General features: G+C 37.5%; 1 protein-coding gene across 2 annotated transcripts; it reads left to right on the forward strand.

Moving 5' to 3' along the window:
* Positions 1-16031: 16031 nt before the first annotated feature.
* Positions 16032-19744, forward strand: LOC128216783 (uncharacterized). Of its 2 annotated transcripts, none has more exons than XM_052923446.1 (2): positions 16032-18079; positions 19231-19744. In XM_052923446.1, exons 1-2 carry the CDS (start codon positions 18072-18074, stop codon positions 19622-19624), a joined length of 402 nt encoding a protein of 133 aa, XP_052779406.1. In that variant the 5' UTR covers positions 16032-18071; the 3' UTR covers positions 19625-19744. The 2 variants fall into 2 exon arrangements, with proteins under 2 accessions (XP_052779406.1, XP_052779405.1); XM_052923445.1 differs by having other exon boundaries at positions 16032-17178.
* The last annotated feature ends 887 nt before the right edge of the window (positions 19745-20631 follow it).

Raw genomic sequence — 20631 nt, forward strand, 5'->3', positions numbered from 1 at the left:
AGACTACGGTGTGAGAAATGTAAGTCGTGAGAAATGTAAGACCGCTGTGCACATCCAATGCACTTGGTGAATTATTATTGAAGACGTATATATTGTATGATGTCCGCGTTTGTCCGTTTTGTATAAAAAGGGGATACAAATAATTAATATGAAAGACAGTGTTTTTGATATATTCCAATTAATCGCCATTTAATGTCATTTTGTATGAACAAATCTAATAAAACTTGACTTAATTAACATAATATAGAACGAAAACTGGTGGTGTTTGATTGACAATTGTAAGACATTATTGTTAGACGTAATGTTTTATTGGCCATGAAAAGGGCCGTTTCGTTATATTCCTTAACTACCGGTACTGCATGATATAGACACCTGAGCAGAACGCGATTACCCTCGTGCGTGAGGTGTACACCGTCGCTTGAAATGTGCCTGGTTGGCACAACTGCCGCCGTCTTGATCCGCTGGGAATTGACGACCAGGAAGACATGCCGCCGCTCTTCAGCTGACGCGTGACGTCTCGGCAGGAGTTCGACGACACTACTAAGTGCCGCCTTCCCGACGAGACGGCGGATCTGCCCATATATCTCAAGCAGATCCTCAACGATCTCGTCCGGTGTAACGTTGTAAAGTGACCCCCATAGAATAATGACCCCCCGGTCATTATTTTATATAAAATAATGACCCCCGGTCATTATTTTATATAAAATATTGACCGGGGGGTCATTATATTATGACTGGGGGGTCATTATATTATGACTCCTCACACGTAGAAAAATGACCCCTCACGTAGAAATGTGACCCCCTATAGAATAAGGACCCCCCCCCCCCCCAATCCAAACCTTGACCTAACCTATCTAAGGTACACTTGCACAACATAATTATCTTCATCCATAGACATCGGAGGAGAGATGGCACCCGTCCGTGCATGCGTCCATACTGCACGTTTTTTTTTGACCGCAGTTAGATGGAATTGATCCAAGCTTCAGGGATTACCACTACCGATGCCTATTTGTGTGGAAAGAAAAAATGGTTAAAGTCTCCGACCGAGAATCACTTGCCCCTCACCGTTGTGAGTTCGACGCCTACCAGGGTCGTGTATGGGTGACAGGCATACAAACTGTGCGCTGCTCAGTTTATCATTTAAAACATAGGCGATGGACTGCATAGGAACGTTCCATCAACAAAATACGCAACTACTTGTTGTAATTTACGGCCTGTTTGAATATCAACAATCAAAAATATTTATAATCACAGAACTAGCTAGTTTTCAGGGGGCGAGGGTGGCTGGATTTCAATCTAGTATCGTTGGACTTCTTACCAGAACTCGTCTAATCCTGATCTGATGTAACATACTTCGATAGCTTCCTCGCCTAAGAATCGAATCTGTGCAACTGGATTAGGAGTCAACTATATAAACCTCTCTGCGATTGAAATTAAATAATTATTAATTATACAAGCAGAATCACTGTAAGTGCACTGTAAGTGACAAGTGTTTGTTAGTGATTTGAATCATTTTCGTAGTCATCAAAGTTGTATAGTGATTAAACGTCCCACACAGATTAATGGAACTAGCAATGATGAATGACTTAAAAATATTATCCCTTTTTTCTTTTCATGACCATTCGAAAAGTGGTTTTAGAAATCATTTAGCACAAAAAGGATAAGCAATTCATGCAAAAGATCTGAGTTACAGGTTAATTACAGCAACCTCTTATTATCATAAATGTTCTTTCTTCCCCAGGACTGTGTACCATTGGAACAACCTACCACTTACTGTTGCCCTCCTCCCTACCCCTGAGCAGTTCAGTGCAGCTATATTTAAGAAATGAACGCCTTCTCGCGTCGGTTCACGATTATATGAATACAACAAGTCTCGTGCATAGTTCGTAAACCCCGAAGGGGTTTACGTTAACTATGCACGCTACTTGTTGTATTCATATACCCGTTGAACTATAGCGAGAAGGCGTTCATTTCTTATATTTATATTATCATTTATATTATTTCTACTTATATCAAAAGAATAATAGTCGATTTATTGGATTATCTTCTAAGAAAATCGATTGCATCTTATTAACACGACGATCGCGTCCGTTATTCGGAAGAGCGGTGGCCAGCCCATATGACGTCACGGAGACTTGTTTATTTCGTATGTGCCAATCAGATTGCGTGACGAAATATCTCGCTCATTTTTTGAAGGAATTTAACATTAACTTGAGATATATTTTAACCTTAATTAGAAGACGTGTCGCGCACACCACCCAGATCCGCTCGTCAAAGGTCAAGGTCACACTTGGAGTCGGCGCAAAATCCGTGTCCGGAGCATAACTTCTATATGGATGGAGGGATTTTAATATAATTTGGCATAAATGTTCTCCATGGCAAGGCGGTGTGTCGCGCGAAAAAATTATGTCTCTGTGGCAAAGGTCAAGGTCACACTTAGAGGTCAAATGTCAAATAACAAGTTCAAGGTTACATAGACCTTAAAACTGAAAACGGTTTCCGCTCAATAACTTAATTATTGTTCAACCTTCAGCTGCCAAACCTGATAGGATGATCACCCATATTGAGTAAATGACCCCTATTGTTTTTGGGGTCACAATATCAAAGGTCAAGGTCATTATCATTCTTTCATCTTCACAAATGTCCATTATGAATCTTTCTGTGAAAATTTAAACCTACAAAGCGGGCTCGACATCTGCCCGTGGGCATGCAGAATGTATTTCTAGTTAACCCTTTTAAACATTCTTTTAAATCTTTTTAAACTACTCTTTAAACCTTCTTGCGATTTTGACGCGCAACCATGTCTACGTCCCCGGGGGTGTTTGACATTACCGGAAGACAGACAGACAGACGGACGGACGGACAAACGGACAGACGGACGGACATACTTCTAATTTTGACCTAATATGACTCAGTTTTAAACTCACTCGAATTAACTAGCATTCTGACCAAATTTTATAAAGATTCATATAAAAATGTGGCCTCTAGAGTGTTTTTACTTTTGTGTGAATATAGATACGGGTCTTGGTAGCATTATCGTTGAATTTGCTAGATCTGATTTTATCACATGACATCGCTTGTTTTTCATGTAATATAATCATTACGAATTTCTTTATATTTAACACGTGTAATATAACTTTGACGTGACTCATTTCCGCCAATACATTCCATATAGAAAAAAGGCGTGAAAAGCGTGCGTACTCATAGCGTTAAAAAGGGTTTATTTTATATGTTTTATTTTTATGTTTTAAGTCATGTGATAAAACGAATCTCACATTCGTTGTCAAAAAATATAATATTTTATTAAACTCGTTCAAGAAAATGTTATAAAGCTCGCCCGAGGCTCGCTATGTAACATTTTCTTGAGCTCGTTTAATAAAATCTTATATCATATGACAACTCATGTGAGATCCTATATATCCGTGGTTCGGGAGTGTTGTTCGGTATATAATAAGGACAATTTCATAAACGAAAGGACTTTTTATTTAAAACTGTATGGAATATAGAGGCGAATCCAACAAAACGTCCCAGGGTGTTGACCTGTGCTTTGGTAAAACTACATGTCACATATGTTTATATCTTAAGCTATTATTTTAGTTAGTAAATCACACAAGGTATATTTAGCACGCATTGTTATGCTCATCAGATGCAATATGTTAAACCAAATTTAGCATAAATTGTATCGTTCTCCACTGAGTTGTTGATTTATTCTTGCACGTGTCACTTATCAATTAAGTATGTTTTCGACATCGCTCCAGTCACATACTATATTGAAAATATTTGCATCCACCTCGTCAGATAACCCACGCAGCCCTTCTACATTGTAAGGCGTGTTAGTAAAAGCCTTCACATATACAGTCTTTACACTTTTGTCAAGTTTTAATAGCAAGGCTTCGTCTGCGTAACAATTCACTAAAGCAGCATCTAATATGTCATCACTTATAAGGGCGTGGTATCTTTCTGGAATGTGGTTCCGAATTCGTTTGTATGGCTTTCTTGAGAACTCTTCGCCATCTACCTCTAGCACCGGGACAAAATGGTCGCTGGAATTCTGAATGTACACTGCTCGACCCCTTAAATTACCACCAATGAGGCCTAACGGTTTGTATTCTAACCAACGCCACTGTTCCTTACTGCCATACTGTGAATAAACATACACAACGCTTCTGGTGAGAGTTGCAAAAGCAAATATCTCCACTTCTGTTCCCCAAGTGTTTTCGGAGGCCATCATTGACGTGTCTAGATATCTGGAAACCGAATCACGTGTAATGCCTTTCATTAGAGTTTCGTTTTCTTTCATGAAGTCAACAATCGCTTGCCTTATCAAGCTATGGTGTGTTTGTACGCCAAAAACTAAATAACTGAATGTTCTAAACAAACAATTGCCATCCCCACGCATGTTTACAGTTTTAGTAGGTTTGGCGTCTCGTCGTATATATTTGTCTGGACCGGATGCATACGTGTTTTTGACTGCCGACTTAAATACACTCGAGATTTGTTCCTGCCATTCTTGATTAGATGGTCTGAATTGAAATGGTTGGGGTTCTTGATTAGTAGATTCTGTAGAATTGGTAGGTTGTGTTGCAACATCTTCTCGCGATACTCTTCTCTTTTTTGGAGGGAGATTGCAGTCGTCAGATTTATCGTTTCTTTTTGCAGGTCTTTCAAACGCTTTCTCGTTTGCTTGGGTTCCTGTTTCTTTGTTTATTAGACTGTGGTCATCTTTTGGACCTTCAGTTGGTCGCTTTTCTGTGTTATCTGTAGCAGCATCGTCATTACTCTGCCTATAGCGATTCAGTCTGTTCCCACTTACACTTGTTTTCATTCCTTCTAGGAAATAAGTGCCTTTTCCAGTTACTTTTGTTATTTTGAATGGTCCTTTCCATTTTAGACCCAATTTCCCTCCTTTTCTCGTCAATTTTCTGGTGTTATGAAGAAGGACTTGGTCGCCGACTTCAAAACCTGCTGTATCGTCTTTAGGTAGTGAAGAATCGTAATATTTCTTCTGCTTCGATTGTGCCGTTTTAATATTGGACGATGCTTCTTTTCTGTTGCACGACAGTTTAATGAACGAGTCTATTCTTTCCTTTAGTGACAATTCAGAGTCTTGGTTATCATCCGATTGCATTGCTAAGTCTAGTTCTATTGGTAAGCGTGCGTGCCTTCCAAACACAAGATAGAATGGTGTTTGTTTCGTCGACTCATGTTTAGACGTTCTATAGGCAAACAGTACGTATGGTAACTTAATGTCCCAATTTTTCTGCGACAAATCTACACTGTGCACAAGCATATCGCACAAAGTCCTGTTAAATCTTTCAGTATGTCCTCCTGTTTGTGGGTGATATGCTGATGCAATTCTATGTTCTATCCCAAACTGCTTGCAAAACTTTTCATTCAAGTCGTTGCAGAATTCTCTCCCCTGATCCGTTATTAATACGCTGGGGCAACCATGTGTCGTGACAAACTTTGTGAATACTGATAGTACAGTTTCAGATGACTTGTCTGGAATCCCTTCTGCCTCTACCCATTTTGTCAAATATTCTGTTATAACGACAATGTACTTGTTTCCTGAAATGTATAAATGTAAGCATTTTACAATACTTATTTTAATCAACGATGCATTGTCAAAGACAATACTAGTATATCCCCAGCCGATAGATGTTTCTTTTCAAGTTTGAGTTTGCATAGAAACTAGAATTTCATTCTGCATGTCTACGGGCCAGCATCGCAGTTTTAAGATGTTGCATAAAAATTCCCTCATGCATATAGGATATCCTCTAGAAAAGCACTTCTAATGACCTCTGTTATCTTTACCTTTAACTGGAGACCTGGTTGATGCGTGCGACACTAGATCTCATGGTAGTTAACATTTGTGTGAAGTTATAGTAAAAAAAATCTCTTCATGCAGTTACCAGATATGCCCTGCACAAGCATTTATCAGTGATCTCTAAGAAGACCTTTACCTTTGACCCATAAACCCAGTTCATGCGCGCAGAACTAGAACTCATGGAGGTGATCACTTGTGTGAAGTTTTTACAGAAATTCCTCCATTTTCATTCAAATTGGAGTTATGGTCCGTAAAAATCAGGACGGACACATGCACGCACATATAGCGAACATCAAAACCTGGCGACTAAGGGTCGAGTTCACCGAAGGTGGGCTCGACAAAAATGGAAGGAAAATAAAAAAGCACTACTCTGTTTCTTAATAATATCTTTCTCAAGTTTACAGTTGATATGTTCTATACAAACTACTTTAAGAAAAAAATCCCCCATTCATTTCGCTTGAAAATTGCAAATTGCTAGTCAAATGCTATAACTCTTAAAAAAAATAATTGAAATCTGGCCAATAGTCTTCAAGAAATAGCCCGGAAACAAAATTTGGACGGACGGACAGACGGGACAGACGGACGGAGGGCAATCCTATCTCGGTTACACCGGTAGGGGAGTTCCATAAAAAAATTCAATGTACTTTTGGAGATATAGTGGAATCCAGTTAGGTTAAAGATGTGTTGAATGTTTTTTAAAGCAGACAGACAGACGGACGCAAAAAACGAAAAAAATAAATAAATAAAAAGACGTGCATAATCTCCATATTGCCCTTTATCACTATTCCAAGTTTCATGAATTTTTTTTAAGTATTTTGAAGATATCGCGGGATCCAGATTTTCGGACGGACGGACGGACAGACGGACGGACGGACAGACTGACGGAGGGCATTCCTATAGTCCTCGTAGGGGACTAATAAGCCTGATCATATTTGACTGACAGGTCATAAACAGCTGGTACATTGACATATCAGCTGGCAACCGTCGACGGCGTTTAAGTTACAGAACTATCAAAATTTAATTTAATAAACTATGGTTTTCCCGTAAAAATACAGAACTATCAAAATTTAATTTAATAAACTATGGTTTTCCCGTAAAAATACGACATATATTTACAGTGCTTAAAAAGAAATGCAGTTGCTTTCGCACATGGCCCTGTTTCACATGGGCGGTCGCTTTGCTTGTAACTAATCGTAAACTGCGTAAAATCTATTTCAGTTTACCACCACTCAACAGGTGCATTACCGATACGTCTCTACCGCTCCAGTAACTAAAAATCTCAAGTTAAACTGACTACAATGTATTACAACGTTTCAAATGAGTACGGTGGTACAGAGGTGAAATACCCAGTAGGTTGTTTTCCACCATCATTTAGCATTAACTTCACCGTCAAACCACGTGAAGACTGGACATGGTGATTTTATCAATATAAGTATATTGTAACTTAGCAAACTGATCCTTATAGAAATATGAGTCGCATCATTACTTTTATGCATAATAGTGACTAAAAATGAGCAGTGCAACCGTTGGTACTATGTGAAGGGCGTTTTCTATGTGTAGGGGAGATGTAAAATTATGACCCCCAGTCACAGTTTATGACCGGGGGCACAATATTATGACTCTGCCTCACACAGAAAATAACCCTCATATAGTGGTTTGTGTGAGACTCATTTTCCTATGTGTGGAGGAGTCGTAATATTATGACCCCCGGTCACAGTATTATGACCCCCCGGTCATAGTATTATGACCCCCGGTCACAGTATTATGACCCCCGGTCATAGTATTATGACCCCCGGTCATAGTATTATGACCCCCAGTCATAGTATTATTACGGGGGTCATAACATTATTATGCCCTGTGGTGCCGCATAGCGGTGTTGCCGCATAAAGGTGGTCGGACTCGTTTATGCGGTGATTTTCAACGCATATAGAGGGTGACCACCTTTATGCGGCGACATGCCACGCATAAAACAACTAGATATGTGTCCATAGGACACTGGTGCACCCCTACATGATGCTTAGTAACATGTTATATCATTTGATCTTTAGCGCATATTAAGTTTGTCTTAAAAAGGTTGTTGTGCTCAAGCATGAAGAAAACTAATAAATAAATAGCAAAGTTTTAGTCACTTTTGGGAAATTTCAAACTTTAAAGTCCCATAAGGCTTTTATTTTTATGTTAAAAATGGGTTTAACATTTGTCTAAATAGGGAATGTCAACAATAAAACGTAAAGAAACACTCACTTTTAATTATCCTACATGTAAACATATAGTAAAAAGAATTAAGGGAGGTAATAAAATATTTTGTTTTCCTTATAATGCTTATTGGATATACAAATCTGTTAAAAAGCTTTAAGAAAACAGTTATTTCTTATATAATTTAACTTGAAAAATATATAATTTCTTTAGTATACTTTAGTCACAAAAATAGTGGCAGCCACTCCAAACACAAAGGCCTTATGAGGCTTTAAATTTGAAGGTCAAGGTCATTCAGAGGCCAAGGTTATCTTCATATTAATTTTTTGAAGGTCCAGTTCAAAGCTTTGTTGTGTTCAAATATGAAATTAATAAGTATATTAATACCAAAATTATTACTTCACAAATATTTCCTTATATAATGTATAGTGAATAAAACAACAAAGGGCCATAATTCTGCTAAGACTAAACGCAGCAAAAATTCCTGTCTGTACGATCATCAACATATTAAGGTTGATCATCTGTGAAAGTTTGAACAAAATCCCCCAAGCGGTGTAGGAGGAGTTGCGTTCACAATTTTTTTTCCATATATAATGTATAGTGAATAAAACATCAAAAGGCCATAATTTTGCTAAAACCAATCACAGCCAAAATTCCTGTCTTTACGATCATCTACACATTAAGGTTGATCATCTGTGAAAGTTTGAACAAAATCCACCAAGCGGTGTAGGAGAAGTTGCGTTCACAATTTTTTTCCCTATATAATGTATAGTGAATAAAATATGCCCCCACTTAAGATGGAATGACCTTCGGAACTTAAGACTTTTTCAGAGGAAGAGAGAGTGAGTACATAAAACTAGATCCTGGTCTGGTTGAAACTTCATAGAAGTAACTAGTAATTATCGTTTATGTTTTAATGGGTTTCTTTATGCGGCGAAAGGGGGCCTTTCTGCCGCCTAAACATGCCCTCTGCATGCGTTGAAAATCGCCGCATAATTTTGTTTGACCATCTTTATGCAGCAACACCGCTATGCGGCACCACAATGCCCCGACATATATTGTCTACGAGTCAAAGTCACCAGGGTCTACCAAAGCAGCCCAACAAACCGACAGACAAAACTTACCCTGATAAGAGGTTTCTAGAGGACCTATAAGGTCCATGCCCACTTGCTTGAAAGCCTCGGCGGGAACTGTGATAGGTCGCAGTGGCTTCTTTGCTTTCTTCAGGTTCACCTTTCTTTGACAGTTGTCGCAGTTCTGTATAAACGTGTGTACATCTTCGAAACATCCTTTCCAGTAAAACCTAGTCGAAATCTTTTCCCATCTGAAACAAAGCAAACATAACTATTAGTCCAGATAAGTTACCAAAATACAGTCAACCTTGCCTTAGCGACTCACTGATTTAGACAACTTCCTGCCGTATACGACCCTGTTTACGACCGCCTGACGTAAAAAAATCTATATAAAGTCACTGACTGAATTAAAAGACTCCCTGTCTGACGCCACAAACGACCGTAATGTTTGCACCCCGTGATGATAATATGGCTTAATTAAACGAATTTCATGCATTTTTCAGTCATTAACATATAGCGCTTCGGATCTTGGATTTCTTACCAGCGTGTTAACTTTACTGTGTGCTATGGCAAAAATGTTTATTTTTCTCTTTTATTATCTGAGTTAAGTCAATTTAACCATAACTTCTAATATGTCCAAAATTGGACGATCTGTGGATGCACGAGTTCATTTTATATAATCCGTACGAACAACTTTTCTTGTGAGAAAATCGAATTGGAGCTACCAACCTAATTAAAATTTCGAAATTTCAAAATCCCTGCTCCTTTTAGTATTACCAAACAATAATAAAATATGATGGAAATATAATCTCATATAAACCTATCCATTACCCGATGAATAAACGCGGGATTTGAAAACTCAACCGATGTGCAGTAATATGATATCACGGCAGACAAAATGGCTTGCAAAACAAGTAAAAAGGAATTAGACAAATAATAATGCAAATACGTATACATATTCTAAATAGGGAATATCTTATATCAATTTAAATACCATAATCCAAGAAAAAGACAGGCATCAGGATTTACAAGAACAAATAATAAATTGAAACACTTGACGTTAGTGGACCTGAATTAAAAGACTCCCAGTCATACGTGACCTTTTTGTTAAGGTCTCACGGAAAGTCACCTATTACAAGTTTCACTGTAGTATCATTACTAAAAATAAAGCTAGCCATGGATGCACCTGAGACAAGTTGAAATCCAATACATGTTGTTCTAAATGTTCTAAATGACGATAGAATTATTAGAATTAGTTTTGAGTTTACATAAGCAACTTTCAATGACTGTGGCGTAGTGGTATAATGGAAGAATGCGGAACACTACACATGTTATGATCATGGGTTCGATCCTCATAAGTGCACAGATACAACCTTTTCCTTTTCGGCGGAATTCAAATACTTTCCTGGCATTCTTATAGTTTACTTGGAGGATACTGTCTACTTATTATGTGTACTCGGACCTTATTTGAATTATACATGCAAAATCGAGATAAGTGAGGTTCTCGTGATTTAGATTTTTACATAACATTACTAAATACAAACTATGTAATTCTTTCCAAAAATGAAATAACAAGAGCTGTCACTGTAAGAGACAAATGCCCCCCTAGCACATTGACCTTAATTTGACCTTTGACCTTGAAGGATGACCTTGACCTTGAAATGTTTGAACTCAAAATTTGCAATTCTGTGAAGTTTGATTCAAATCCATTCAATAGTAAAGAAGTTATGGCTGAGACACGAAAAAATTGAACTTTGACCTTTAAGTGTGACCTTGACCTTGGACCTGGGGGACCCGAGAGTTGGATGCGACACACCGTCTCATGGTGCTTTACAATTCTGTGAAGTTTGATTCAAATCCATTCAATAGTAAAGAAGTTATGGCCAAGACACGAAAGATTTGAACTTTGACCTTTAAGTGTGACCTTGACCTTGGACCTGGGGAACTGAGAGTTGGACGCGACACACCTTCTCATGGTGCTTTACAATTCTGTGAAGTTTGATTCGAATCCATTCAACAGTTAAGAAGTTATGACGAAGACACGAAACGGGACGGACGGACGGACGAACGAACGAACGGACGAACGGACAGACAGTGCAATCACTATATGCCTCCCACTTTGTGGGGGGGGGGGGGGCATAAAAAAAACTTCCTCACTTGAGGTTCGAACCCACAACCGCTATCGTCATAGATCTGAACGATACCACTGGGCCAGCGACTCTATATGAGAAATTAATATCTGTAATTTCATTAAGTACAGAGCATTTTAGAGGACAATTAAATTAAAGTGAATATGCTAATGCATCAAGTAAATAAAATACTTATCAAAACAATAACATTTACCTGGAGTCATCCGATCATTACACCCCTATTTATTGACAATAAACTCGTATCTCATAATCAGCTTTTTTAAAACGGACTATACTTTAATATTGCACACTGCATATCAAAATAAACCAGTATCATTTACTATTGGCATGAAAAGCGGACAATATATAGACAAAACACTTTATTTCAGTTTTATCTAATAATGGAATGATCCAAAGACCTGTTCACCTATATTATAAACTTTAAAATCAAGTACCGTTATATATTCTTTACCTTTTTCAGTATAATGGTTTTGTCAGCGAAAACCAAAATATTGCGTTCGGACTGTTCTCACAATATATTTACAGTTATTATAATCGAAAATTAATCATAACTGATACAAAGATCTAGAGCTTAATGTTAGTTTGTAAAACGACTCATCTGATACGCCTTATTTATACATACATGACTGTTTTAAAGCATGAAATAACTTTGAGAGTATCCCCTGCCTGTCGGTTGTTCGCTCTCAGTGTCCGTGTCCGTCATAATCCGTACAAGTCTAATAACAAGATAGTTGTCTCGTTATAACGAGATACTTAGTCGTTTTTACGAGATATTTATCTCGTTATTACGAGTTCAGTCACGTTTTGACGCTTTTGTTATTCAGCTTTCGTACTAATTTAAATAATCTTAAATGTCATATCTAACACAGGCTCACAGGAATCACAAGTTCCTTTTTGGTCATGATAATGAAATCATTATATCAAACTTACGTTTTTGAAACTCCCAAATGTCCTCCGTGATCTGATGCATGCATGCTCTGAATGATGTCATCTGTCTTCCCTTTCTTAACAACTTGCAAACGTTTTGATGAGCTGGTTTTCTTATAATACAACCCGTCATCAAAAATAAAAGGTTTGCACTTTCTACGAAAATTCCTCTTTTTGTTCTTGTCTTTTACAGAAACGGGATACTTCCCATTTTTTACAAACTCTACAACATCTGTGTAATCTTTCTCGTCCATGCTGCAAGGTTGGACTGACTGCTTACCACAGACCTTTATATATACACGCGTTTACGTAGAACTGCTTTCGGTGTCGCTGTCGTTTTCTTTGATGTTGAACGAGCGGCTTTTCTGAGGTAAATCAAAGGAACTATTTTTAGAAATGATGCAGTCTGCATAAAACATAAAAAACACCGCTCAGTGACATCATGGACTTTGATGTAAGTCATGGCACGAACAGTGACTGCTTAAATAGCTCCTCAAAGCCTTGCATTTTTAACACATTCGTTTTAAGCAATGCCTCCACGGTATGAACAAAGGCTATCTAACGTCAGATGAAGTAGAACAATGTTGTCTTTGAAGTTGAATCATATACAGCTACGTTAAAGCGACTTATGTATATTGTATTACATTGATGATAATTTAAATGAAATTCAAATGGAAGCAATTTTATATTTCATTTCAATAGATGTAGACACAGCAGCTTCTGCAGCAGTAACATGCAGCGGCTCCAGAAGCAAAAACAACAACAACAAATATAAAAGCCATAGAAACACGACAGTGACTTGAATTGATATAGATATGTTAGTAACAGGCTAAGTGGGGGGGGGGGGGTCAATATTTTACAGATAAAATCGGGGGGTCATTATTTTATAAGGGGAGTCAGTATTTTATAGAAAATGGTCATTATTTTATATAAAATAATGACCGGGGGGTCATTATTCTATGGGGGTCACTTTACAACGTTACACCGGCACTCTTTTTCACATATATTAGTACGCCTGCAACTGATTCAAATATTTACAACCGTCGTGCCACATGATTTTGAAATAAGAAGTATATATTGATAAATCTATATAAATTCATCTATATATACCTTTTTTCCTCTGTAAAGCTATGGGGAGCAAAACTATAATTCATAAACATACACTGCACAATAATTTTTCGTACAGCTATTCTCACTGACCTGTCATAGATATTTTTAAAATAGACGGATTTGGCTCGTATACCTCTGCGGATATCAAGGTTGTTAGCTTCAATGTGAGCCCGGCCGTAACAAGTCACAGGCTTAACAGACATGTAGTGGCCTTATGAATGCCAATATATATTGGGTCAAAATGCCTCCACAATAAACTCGATTATTTCCATTGACCACAAATAACTTGACACATCAATAGCTGACTTGCCAGACGATTCCTCAACAGTATCATTTAGTGCGTCGTACATATGCTCATAATGAACCAACAGGGTACTAATGAAACACTGAGTGTTGGGAGAGTCTGTCGTTTCGAGGCACATTGAAATATGACAGCCCCGTTTTCCTCCTCACACTCTGATGCATCGGCTAAAAAGGTCGACACTGCGCTTTTACCCGACATGTGTCTGTTAAGATTATGTTTTCCTTTTTAAAGATTAGTGAGTAAGATGTTGAAAGGTGCTCATACAATTGTGAATTTGTGGAACCTGAGTGCATAATTAGATTTGCCTCTCCTTATCTATGCAACATCAATCCCTTTCCCTTTCCCTCGCCACTTCGTTAGATCTAAGTCCATTTGTGTAGGTTTTCAATAAGGTTGTTTGAAATGGTCCTTGCATCACTTCGTGGCAGTTCTAAAAAAACATTTATTTCCTTACCAACAATATACCGCACACAAACACTCATCTGTTCTGTTACACTAATATCAGTCATTTCATCAACTATGATGCCAAAAAACTGGCATTTTGAAACATCACATACAATCTTTTCACGTATATAGTCAACCATACATGTAATGTTTCCATTTGGAATTGCGATGTATACTTCGCTTTCTTTAGACTACTTTTCAGATGGTTAGAAAGTTGTTCATCATGTCTGCTTATCCAGTTAAAGAAGTTAAAATTGCTACCCTCGCGGTTTTGATCTTTTAACCACCTCCCTCTAAGAGGAATTTCTCGTGATGAAAGTGTTATAATAACTTGGTGAACTATGGCAATAAGAACATGTCTGTTTTCGAATAATTTATCGGAATAAGCTGTGCTCAACAACGCATTTATCGATTCTGTTTTTCCTGTACAAACTTTTTATAAATATCACACTAGCGGTTACCTCTTTAATACACATGTGTTTTAGAACTGTTGTGACTTGGTAAGATACCTATTTTAACCCTTAACAGCATTTTCCAATCTTTAAATGGACAACAATTAAATTCTATGTGCCTAACATCTGCATGTGCAAACACAAATTCACTATCGGCATACCGTAGCCAGTTACAGTGCGTCTCCCTAGAAATGTTGAACTTTCTCTGTTTAATTGCAGGTTACTTGGAACAGTTTAACATTGAAGTTAAGAATGTTAAATATCTCTTCATACGAAAACTGTTTATGACCAAAACTGCTAAATCCGGACAAACTGTAAAGAATGTGGAATACAACATTGGAGCAGGCAAAGTAGTTACGACATGAAGTGATAAATACCGGTGCTGCTTGCTTTCGACTTTTTTGCATCACACAGGCGTTTTATTTATAGGTCATACTAGTTAAATGCAGTTCTTCTCAATGAATCATTGTCGGACCTGGACCTTAGTATCACTTTGTGCAAGTCGTAATGATTTTGTAACCCTTACGTTCATGACCGTAAATCTTGACAATGCAGAGGATCATATCAATAAAACCGTCTGCGCCAACCACTCAAAATGTGTCCAGGTCCATCACAAACCCCGATTCTTGACCTGTACGAAGCGATGTCTACCAATGTAGGGTAAAATTCATGCGGATCTTTTGAACAATAGCGCGCAAAAATTGCTGTCGAACGGAGTCGGACAAGGCTCAATAACAGCGAGGATCGTGCCTGAACTTGCCTTAGCATCTATAGCTGTTACTACGACATTGTGCATAATTGTTCTTAGTTCTGTTATATTGTGGTGGTGTCTCGAATTCAGATGCAAATTTATTACTTTTCATTACCTTTTTTATTTTTGCATTGCAAATTTTAACCGATGCTGCTGCCTCGGTGTGCCTCAGTGTGGCTACGGCGCTGTACAGAAGCAGTTGTAATACCGATGTTTGTAATGCTACTCGCAGTTTTACGAAATGTTTACGATCACCCTTTAAGTTATTTTCATAAAAGAACACAGCACTTTACAGAATGGGTAGTTGTTTCGTCAACATATCAAGTTTACAGTTCGTCAACCTTAATAATATAATTAGCAATTAATGTTATCACTGTGTTCACTTTTCAGTGCTCAAATTCATCTTACTTTTTGTAAATGTATGTATGGATATAATAAGGACTAACTTCTTTGAATGATCTTGCTTTCTTATGATTGAGGAATTTGTATTTATTGACCACCATTTCTAGACAGCATCTGTTTTGAAGTTCAATGCTTCGTGACTCGTTGCCAACCAACAGAGTAAAAACGGCGTTGAATAAACAATTGCCATTACCGGTGCTACGGATAGCTATCTTGGTGGTCGCCTGATATTCCCGCAGGTATGTATTGGCTATTTCGTCCTGTTGGTGTGTTTCAAAATCAGAATGAAGTCTTGTTTGAATAGGTATGTCTTTGACAAACAGTTTTTCCTTTTTACTCCATTTACTAAACTCTCAACTCCTATATCTGAATCACGCCTAAGTATTGTTGTGAATATAGGGTTTAACGAGCAGGCAGGTTTTGTCAGTTGAAGGGAGTTAACTTTCTACTGTACTTCAAGCTGTAATGGATACGTTTAATGTTAGGTTGTTTCCCTTTGATGCGTGCGCATGCGTGGAGAGGGACATGTGGAGGAAAATAAATGAGATTGTGAACACAATGCCGAGTTATGAATTAGACTTTATTCCCCTAAGAAGTGCTGATAAAACCATAAATACAACATGGTCTAAATTACATCCCATCTGAAACGCTAAGTACATGTGCTTGACATTCAATGTATTCGACGGAAAAGAAGAATTTCTACCCCTACACGCGGTGCGGCACAGTGTTGATAGTCGCCGCCATATTGGTTTTCTTTCATGCCTTTGAGACATTTCCGGCAAATATGAATTCATCTTTAAACCCATTTTTGGCGGATGGTCAACTCGACCAGGACAATGATATGTTCAATCAATCCTTTATGGCACCAGCGTCGTCTAGTACACCATTTGCACCGATTCGTCCTGTAACTTATTCGCCTTTAACACCGATGCCAAATGTGTTGCCACAGCCGTCGCCAAATGTGTTATCGCAGCCGATGCCAAATGTGTTATCCCAGCCAAGTCCGCAGCCAGGCCCGACAACTGTGTATCTTCACACTCCGGCTGTTCAGCCTATATCATTGTCGGACAGAATAATAAAAAAGTTTGCGGGCTATATGCATGAAAATGCATCCAAGTTTCTCAGTGAATTCGAATCGTACCTCATGCTGTCAGGCATCGACCCAAGTATAGATAGTGCCCGAGCAATCGCTGCTTTCCATCTTCATTTGCAGGGTCCAGCCCTGACATGGTTCAATGCACTACCAATGAAAATAACATGGACATCAGTAAAACATGATTTTAGTAATGAGTACTGTGATGTACTGAATGATCCACGACTAATCTCTGAAACGGCCGCTTTTGATAATCTTAGATTACAATCTCACCAAGCAATCGCGGAGTTCCATTCCATAGTGCTAGAGAAAGGGTCCCGTTTAGGCAAAACGGAAAGGGACATGACGAACAAAATTCTCATGGGACAAAATGCAATTTGGGTGCAAGCATCCAGTCTGGAGGGCAAAATTCAGTCTAGAGTAGACAGAGCCCCTCCACCATTGATATAGTATTGCAACTTGGCAGTAGTCAGAATTGATATACAAGAACATGAATGTGTATTTTCTCACAGAGTTGAACATCATATTTTCAACTCTTTTTCTGTGAATTTTGATTGATTGATATCTGTATAACATTAAGCTATTGTAAACTTAAATAAGCCATGTCTTGGTGTTTTTGTTTGTTTTGCTCGTAAAGTTATGTAAAGTATGCAGATCCTGAGGAAATGACACCTCCAGATGCCGTCTTCTTCGGGTTTACATTGTTTGCCTTTACTTTATCTGAAATTTACAATTGTTTGCAGAGACATGATAATTCTATTAACCATAGAAATCTGTTTGTAATTTGAAAGACAATTTTCATGCCAGAGACTTTGCAATTATTGTGCAGGTGATTGCATTTTAAAGATTGCACTTATAATACTTTGATCTGATTTTTGCATACATGTTTTGATCAGGGTCCATACACATTTCTACAGTGTATCCTATATAAACGTGCATTTTATTTTTAATATTCATGTATTATTTGCTCTCTGATTAGAGTTGATGTTTACACATGTTGTAGAAGCCATACATGCTTTAATATGAGAATCTTGCCAGGTTATTCATGCTTTATATAGAGATATTATGTATAATATAGAGTATTTGTTCATGTATTGGGGAGCCAATTGCTCTGGTGCATTTCCTCATCGTTTCCTTGTGCAGAATACTATTAAAGATACAATTTAACAAAGTGTTGACATTTAACACTATGTTTACAGACATTTAACACTTTGTTTGCACAGGACAATTTTGGTTGAAATCACTTTTGGATATTATCACATAGACTTGTTGACAAAATGCAGTTTTGTCAACAAGATGAGTGTTTTATTAATTGGGGGTATATTTCAAAGGTTGGATTGAAATGAAAAGGTTTGATATACTTTTTGTATTAGTATATATCAAGACGGACCTTGATATGAAAGATTCTGAAGGATCTCACATGGAGATTTGATATTAAACAATTTCATAAGGTGTTGTTTAATTGAGATTTGATTTAAATTTTAAGGAGTATTTTTGTGTGCATAGTTTAGGTCTGTTTGTATTAGCCTGCGTGCATCTTGTTAACTTTCAATAGCTTTATATGGAAAAAACCTGTTTACTGCAGCATTATTCATGTTCATGCCTAATGGAATTCCAGGATTCAGGGATTGCTCTTGAGAGCATCTGCACTTAATTTCATATTAATGCATAATTCTGGTAAAGATTGGCTTACTGTGGATATGAGTTTGATAGTTACAAATGTGCTATGCAGTTAGGTTTTCCATATTAAGATTTATACACAGAGTTTTCATACATTAGCATAGGCTTATAACATGATCTTTACTTATTTGTTCTTAAATACTCATTGTGTACGAGACTATTTCATTTCTAATTTTGTTATAGTTTATAAATTATAGTTCTTGTTCTCAAGTAAAAGTAAATGTGTTCATAAGTACAGTATGGCAAATGCTATCATCTAGCTTTATGGTCTACATTTGAGTAACTTTGTTATGAATCTTTAGTGACTTTGATGAAGGTTTATTTTAGTTGAGTATGTATGTTTGTCTGAATACCTGTTTGGGTGAATGATGTCCTTTGCCTGGCCAGCTGGGACTGGTATACATCAGTGTATGACTGTTTTGTGTAGTTTAAATTAGATTAAACCCTTATTTAGTCACTGTTGATTACTGACAAAACTTTTCTGCTCGTGTTAAAATTGACATTTCAATTTTAGTTTTTTGGCGGGGATGTTGTGAATATAGGGTTTAACGAGCAGGCAGGTTTTGTCAGTTGAAGGGAGTTAACTTTCTACTGTACTTCAAGCTGTAATGGATACGTTTAATGTTAGGTTGTTTCCCTTTGATGCGTGCGCATGCGTGGAGAGGGACATGTGGAGGAAAATAAATGAGATTGTGAACACAATGCCGAGTTATGAATTAGACTTTATTCCCCTAAGAAGTGCTGATAAAACCATAAATACAACAGTATGCACTGGTTTTCGTTATATTATATAGGTAATATTATTTATTTTATTATTCCAGATATGTCTTCATGAACACCGGAGGAAATGACATCGATGGGCAGTGTCGACCCGAAGAGATCGCTACCAATATAATGAGGCTAGTGTCTGAATTGAAGCAGCGTGGAACAGAGCGTGTGTGGGTGTCTGCCATCGTCCAGAGAGGAAGATTTCCGGCACATACGAACATGACACCAACAAAAATCAGAAAATCAGTAAATGAAAGACTTAAAAAGGCTCTTGTGGATGATTATGTCGACATGGGGAAGCGTCTGACATTCACCAGACATTATGATAGAGACTTAATTGGTTCACCCGGGCAAAAGGGAAGGTGGCATGGACGTGTTTCTTGGAACAGTCCTAAGGTCATTCGCAAAAACGCAAAGGGCAGACAAGCGAAACGTCCTCATGAATGAGGATAATAGACTTGTAGTGAGTTTAAACTGATGTTAAGTTTTATATAAATGTTTTTATTTGTACTCCATGATATGTTTCATTGTGATGTACGTGCTTTAAATTGAATGAATAAATAATGAAAATAATCTTTGATTCCTGGTCTACTTATTGTTTAAGTAAATCATTGCCATAACTCAACTCAAATATAACACATTTATACTTATTCACTGTTTTCGTATTTTAGTCATACCGGGTATGACTAAAATACGAAATAGTCTATTTTCGCGAAAATAGCTTTGTTGACTAAAATACGAAAATAAGATTAGAAATGTTTGTCATAAGGTAGATTTTTTTTTAGATAAAAACTTTGTTTATATCATTCTTATATTCAGGTGACGGTTATTTAGCATTAATTAATGATTTTATCGAAAATAAGGCTACTTTGGGCGAAAATATTATTATTTTTTGGTGAAAATAGAATTATTATTTGGTACGAAATCATTAAGATATACTAAGATATATGTATTATATTCAAGGGGGAGGACGTAATGTGATTTCTGGCAAACATTAAGTGAGAAAATTTTCATGGCAAACAAAATGGCGTATTTTTATTGACAAGTGCCGATTCTGGGACCATTTTTGCCTTGTAAGTTGATCATTTACCAGGAGCGTCATAGAGCGCAGTAATTTTAAATAACTAAAAATAGCGTTTTTTACGATGAATTATGTTTTATTTTAAATAAAAGTCTTGCAAACATATATATTTGATTGCGCTTTATTGAAATGGCATACTATATCTTTCATAAACCATACTGAAATAAATGAAATAAGAAGTGGCGCGTTGTTACGCGTGACTCATCTTACATGGGGTATGTAAGATGGGGTTTTCCAGCACTGGTCACATGACCGGAATGATAGTATCTGTCATGTGTTCCCGTTCCGAATAGAAAAATCCGACCCGAGGGCATCGCGTTGCCAGGTAACGAGGCTTGCCGAGTTACCGGCCACGCAGCGTGCCCGAGGGTCG

The sequence above is a fragment of the Mya arenaria genome, chromosome 14 (assembly GCF_026914265.1).
Source record: "Mya arenaria isolate MELC-2E11 chromosome 14, ASM2691426v1".
In the NCBI taxonomy this organism is placed as follows: domain Eukaryota; kingdom Metazoa; phylum Mollusca; class Bivalvia; order Myida; family Myidae; genus Mya; species Mya arenaria.

Coding starts and splice junctions, on each gene's coding strand:
- LOC128216783 (XM_052923445.1), top strand. CDS start 16,310: ATGTATTCGACGGAAAAGAAGAATTTCTACCCCTACACGCGGTGCGGC.